The sequence below is a fragment of the Salvelinus sp. IW2-2015 genome, unplaced genomic scaffold (assembly GCF_002910315.2).
Source record: "Salvelinus sp. IW2-2015 unplaced genomic scaffold, ASM291031v2 Un_scaffold3523, whole genome shotgun sequence".
NCBI classification, from domain to species: Eukaryota; Metazoa; Chordata; class Actinopteri; order Salmoniformes; family Salmonidae; genus Salvelinus; species Salvelinus sp. IW2-2015.
This window is the reverse complement of record NW_019944803.1, coordinates 3,389-9,091: the sequence shown is the minus strand read 5'-3', so window position 1 is coordinate 9,091 and position 5,703 is coordinate 3,389. Positions and strand designations below refer to the sequence as shown.

General features: G+C 47.1%; 1 protein-coding gene across 1 annotated transcript; it reads right to left on the bottom strand.

Moving 5' to 3' along the window:
• Nucleotides 1-1,279: 1,279 nt before the first annotated feature.
• Nucleotides 1,280-1,744, bottom strand: LOC139025899 (uncharacterized). Its single transcript, XM_070441154.1, has one exon. It carries the CDS (start codon nucleotides 1,742-1,744, stop codon nucleotides 1,280-1,282), a length of 465 nt encoding a protein of 154 aa, XP_070297255.1.
• Nucleotides 1,745-5,703: the final 3,959 nt, after the last annotated feature.

The window sequence follows — 5,703 nt, the reverse complement described above, 5'->3', positions numbered from 1 at the left end:
CACAGGGTTAAGATTCCTGGCCGACATATTTGGCTTCTGAAGTGATATAACGGGTGCGTCTAGTCGCGGGTGATGCCTGTGCCACTCTAGCGACGACGACCATCTGTAATAACATTTGGCCCTTTCTTGGTGGAACTGGTGTACGCAAACCTCAACGAGGTTAAGCCGATTACAACCTGCCTGCCGTGGCTATTAACTTCTTGATGCTGAAAGGGGCAGTATGAGTTAGTTGGATGAAAGGTGCCCATTTGTTAAACGGCCATCCTTTCTCAGTGATAATATAGTGCATAATTATTATAGTATTTGGATAGAAAACACTCTAAAGTTTCTAAACGGTTTGAATAAGTTGTGAGATTAACAGAACAATATGCAGCCCCCCAAAGGAGGCAAAAACCTGAAAGTTCCTTCCTGTTTGTATGTTTCTGGGGGGATAGTTTTCAACCAACGCTTATATCAGAATTTCACAACTTAAGTGTTTGCCCCTCCCGCCTACTCTTACACCACATATAATATTACACAAAATCATGTGTAGATGTGTTATGTTATTATGTGTTTGTATGCATTGTCTATGTTTGTGTTGCTTCACAGTCCGTTGTTCCATAATGTGTATTTTTATCTGGTTTTTAATTACGTGATACTGTGATGTTGGAATAGATTTCCATGTAGTCATGGCTCTATGTAGTACTGTGCGCTCCCATAGTTGTCTGACTTTGGACTGTGAGACTCTGTTGGATGTTTGGGTAGGAGTCATGCGTGTGCCGAGCGTAGAGTCAGACGCACCTCGGTGCATTCAACATGTCAATACCTCATTAAAAACAAGTAGCGAGAAGTCAATCTCTCCCCCCAAAAAAACACCTTTATTATAACCAGGTAGGCCAGTTGAGAAAAGTTCATTAACAACTGCGACCTGGCAGAGATAAAGCAAAGCAGTGTGAACAACATCAACACAGAGTTACACATGGAATAAACAAACATACAGTCAATAAACAATAGAAAAAAGAAAGTCTATAACAGTGTGTGCAAATGGCATGAGGAGGTAGGCAATAAATGGGCATATTAGCGAAGTAATACAATTAAGATTAAACTGCGTGATAGATGAGCAGATGATGATGTGCAAGTAGAAATACTGGTGTGCAAAAAAGCAACAATGGGGAAAATTACGAACTCCACGGAGGGCAGTCCCGTATAGACGATACTCTGCCGACCAAGGGTCCGGTGGCTCTCTCAATGTACCGCGATGGACACTGGGCCGTAGGTAATGTTTGACTCTTCCTCTGGCTCAGGGAGCAGGGCTGAATACGCCAGGTATGGGGGGATGGCTGGGGTGGCTGATGGCTGGCTGGGGATGGATGGGGCAGGGGAGGCTGGGATGGCTGGGCGTGGATAATGACTGGGCGTGCTGGTCTGGGGATGCTGGGTCTTGATGGGGAGGGAGGGTAGAATGGAGGATGGGTTGGATGGAGTTGCTGGGTGGCTGGGGCTGGGAGTGGATTATCGGATGGTAGAGATCTGCTGGGGGAGTGCGGCTCTGGGGCTGGGTAATTGGCTGGAGATGACTGTGGCTGGAGGTTGCTTGGGGATGGGGCATGTGAATGCTGGGGGCTGGAGTTGCTGGGGTGACTGGGGATGGATGGCTGGAGTTGGATGGGAGATGTGGATGACGGCTGAGTGAGTTGGCGGCTAGGATGGCTGGGCTCTTGGATAACTGCGGTGGGATGAGGATGCGCTGTGGATGGGGCTGCATGAGGCTAGGCTAGTTGCTGGTGGGGATGGCTGGGAAGGCTGAGGGCTGAGTTCTGGGTGTAGTGCTTGGAGTTGAGTCTTCGGAAGGGGTTCCTTGATGTGTTGCTGGCGGGGAACTTGTTGAGTTGGGGAGCTGAGTTGGCTTTGCTGGAATAGCTGGATGGGAGTGATGCGCTGGGGCTGGCGGATGGACTGGTCTGGGTTGCTGCAGATAGCTGGATGGCGCCTGGGGCTGTGGGGTGGCCGAATGATTGTGGATGCTGGGCTGGGCTGGATTGGTGGCCGGATGTATGGGGCGTATTCATCTTGAAATGGAGAAAAGGATCTATGTTCTAACTGGATCTGGCTTTGATAGTCCTGAAACAAATGTACCACATACCAGTGGCAGCTGGCAACAACTCAGGCAGAGCTAACATGTTCACCTTCAGAGCACCGCGAAAAAGTCAGCTCCTCTCAGTAAGAGTCCCTTCATAGTATTGTTCTAATCTTCAAACAAAACTGGCTGGAACATGGAATTTACCGTCGGGGTATTGGGGCTGTCCAGTTCCCGGAAACGAACAGCAAAATAAGTAGAATATGTTCTTGAAACTGGCTAAAATAGATGGCTCAATTTAAAGTTCTTCTGAACACTAAGAGGCATGCAGTGGACTCAAAAGGGCAGTGAGGGTTGTCACTTCTGTATTAATAGAGGACAGTGCGGGTGTATTAGTATATACCTGAGAGTGCGTGTTATAAACTTAGAGGCCAGGGCAGGTGTATGCTACATTCTTTCAACAGTCAGAGCAGTGCAGGGGTGTAGTTACCTTCTGTAACAAGAGAGGAGTTGGAGGGTGTAGTTACTTCGTAACAGAGGTGAGAGAGGCAGTGGAGGGTGTAGTTATCTGTTACACTAGAGGCAGTGCAGGGTGTAGTAGTTCTGTACAGTGAGAGGGCAGTGCCAGTGGGTAGGTACTTTGTAAGGTAGAAGGGGTAAGGCAGGAGTTACCTTCTGTACAGTAGAGAGCAGTGCAGGGTGGTGTTACTCTTCGTCGTAACGTAGAGAGCAGTGCAGGGTGTAGTTACCTTCTATACACACTAGAGGCAAATGCAGGGTGTAGTTACTTCTATAACACTAGAGGGGCAATGCAGGGTGTAGTTATCTCTGCATGTACACTAAGAGAGGCATGCAGGGTGTAGTTACTTCGTAACAGTAAAGGGCAGTGCAGGTGTAGTTACCTTCTGTAACAGGAGAGCAGTGCAGGGTGTAGTTACCTTCGTACAGTAGAGGCAGTGCAGGGTGTAGTTACATTCTTAAATCTAGAGACAGTGCAGGGTGTAGTTACTTCTGTAACAGTAGAGGGAGCAGTGCAGGGTGTAGTTACCTTCTGTAACATAGGAGGGCAGTGCAGGGTGTAGTTACGCTTCTATAACACTAGAGGGCAGTGCTCAGGGTGTAGTTACCTTCTGTAACAGTAGAGGGCAGTGCAAGGGTGTAGTTACCTTTGTAAACAAGAAGGGAGTGCAGGGTGTAGTTACCTTCTATAACACTAGAGGGTCAGTGCAGGGTGTAGAGTTACCTCTTATACACTAGAGCAGTGCAGGGTGTAGTTACCTCTGTATACAGACTAGAGGCAGTGCAGGGTGTAGTTACCTTTGTAACACTAGAGGCATGCAGGTGTAGGTTACTCTTAAACGATAGAGGGATGCAGGGTGTAGTTACCTTGTATACATAGAGAAGTGCAGGGTGTAGTTACCTTCTGTCACACTAGAGAGGCAGTGCAGGGTTAGGGCTCTGTACAGTAGTAGGATGCAGGTTGTTACCTTCTATAACACTAGAGGACATGCAGGTGTAGTTACCCTTTGTATACATAGAGGCAGTGCAGGTGTAGTTACCTGTATTAACCGGGCGTGCAGGTGTAGTTACTTCTGTAACAGTAGAGGGACGAGGGTGTAGTTACTCTTATAAACCAGAGGACAGAGCAGGTGGACTGTACAAGGAGGGGTGTAGTTACCTTCTAACAGTAGAGAGCAGTGCAGGGTGTAGTACTTCTGTAAAGTAGAGGAGCAGTGCAGGGTGTTATTACTTCGGTAAACAGTAGAGGCAGTGCAAGGGTGTAGTTACCTTCTGTAACAGTAAGAGGGCACAGGGTGTAGTTACCTTCTTAACAGAGCAGTGCAGGGTAGTACTTCTTACAAGAGGGCAGTGCAGGGTGTATTTACCTTCTATAGTACTAGAGGGCAGTGCAGGGTGTAAGTTACTGCTTACACTAAGGCGTGAGGGTAGTACCTTCTATAACCTAGAGGACAGTGCAGGGTGTAGTTACCTTCTATAGAACTAGAGAGGCAGTGCAGGGTGTGTATCTTCTATAAATAGAGTGAGTGCAGGGTGTAGTTACCTTCTATAACAGTAGAGGGCAGTGCAGGGTGAGTTTACCTTCTATAACACTAGAGGACATGCGGGTGTAGTTACCTTCTATAACACTAGAGGGCAGTGCAGGTGTAGTTTACTTCTGTACACTAGAGGCAGTGCAGGGTGTAGTTACCTTCATACACTAGAGGGCAGTGCAGGGTGTAGTTACGTTCTATAACTAAGAGGCCGTGCAGGGTGTAGTTACTTTCTATTAACACTAGAGGGCAGTGCAGGATGGTTCTTATAACACTGAGGCAGTGCAGGTGTAGTTCTTCTATAACAGCTAGAGGAGTGCAGGGGTAGTTCTCTATAACTAGAGGGCAGTGCACGGGTGTATTACCTTCTATAAACACTAGAGGGAGTGCAGGGTGTGTACGTTCTACTATCTTACATAGAGGCAGTGCAAGGGTGTAGTTACCTTCTATAGCACTAGAGGGCAGTGCAGGGTGTAGTTACTTTCTATAACACTAGAGGACAGTGCAGGGTGTAGTTACCTTCTATAACACTAGAGGGAGTGCATAGTGAATAGGGCTGTGTGTTGTACTTTTCTAGTCAGTCCGAAGAGGTGCTGAGGTTTTCTATGCCTAATCTCCAGTAAAACTATGCGGAGGCTGTAAATCTATTCTTAGTGCAGTGTGTAGATCTCTATCAGCCACACGAGGGCAGTACAGTGATGTTGACATGTGTAGATCTCTAATCAGCCACACGAGAGCAGTACAGTGAGTGTACATTGTAGATCTCTAATCAGCCCACACGAGGGCAGTACAGTGATGTTGACGATGTAGAGCTAATCAGCCACACGAGGAGAGTACGTGATGTTGAATGTGTTTAGCTCTCTAACCAGCCCTCAAGAGGGCAGTTACCAGTGATGTTGACAAGTGTAGATGCTTAACACAGCCTCAAGGAGGTAGCTTACACGTGGATTGTTGAATTTGTGTAGCTCTCTCACCAGCCTCAAGAGGGAGTAACGTGATGTTGACAGGTGTGTAGGCTCTAACCAGCCACAAGAGGGAGTAACAGTGATGTTGACTTGTGTTAGCTCCCTACACTCATTGCTCAAAGTGGTCATACAGTTTGATGTTGACATGTGTTAGATCTCATACCAGCCAAGAGGGCAGTAAGTGATGTGCTATGTAATCTACACGAGGAGTGTGTTGCATTGAGCTCGTCTCACCAGCCTCAAGAGGCAGTACAGTGATATGGACATGGTGGTGTAGCTCTCTCAAGCCAGCTCAAAGAGAGGCATACAGTGATTTTACATTGTTGATGTAGCTTTCTAACTAGCTAGAGGAACATATCACGTAATATTGACATGTGTGTAGTCTCTAACACCAGCCTCAAGAGGCAGTACAGTGATGTTTACATGTGTGTAAGCTTCTAACAGCTCTCAAGAGGACAGACAGTAATATTGACATTGTGAGTCTCTCTAACCAGCCAAGAGGGCCAGTACAGTGATGTTGATATTGTTAAAGTGAGTAGAAGGCTGCTGAGCTTCAGTCAAACACAACAGGAAGTGTCTCAGTTGTTGGTTTAACAGTGACAGAACGGCTGTGTCTTAGCTGTCATGGAGA

Excerpts from the sequence above, each read along its gene's own strand:
- LOC139025899 (XM_070441154.1), bottom strand. The coding sequence starts at position 1,744 with ATGCAGCCCCATCCACAGCGCATCCTCATCCCACCGCAGTTATCCAAG.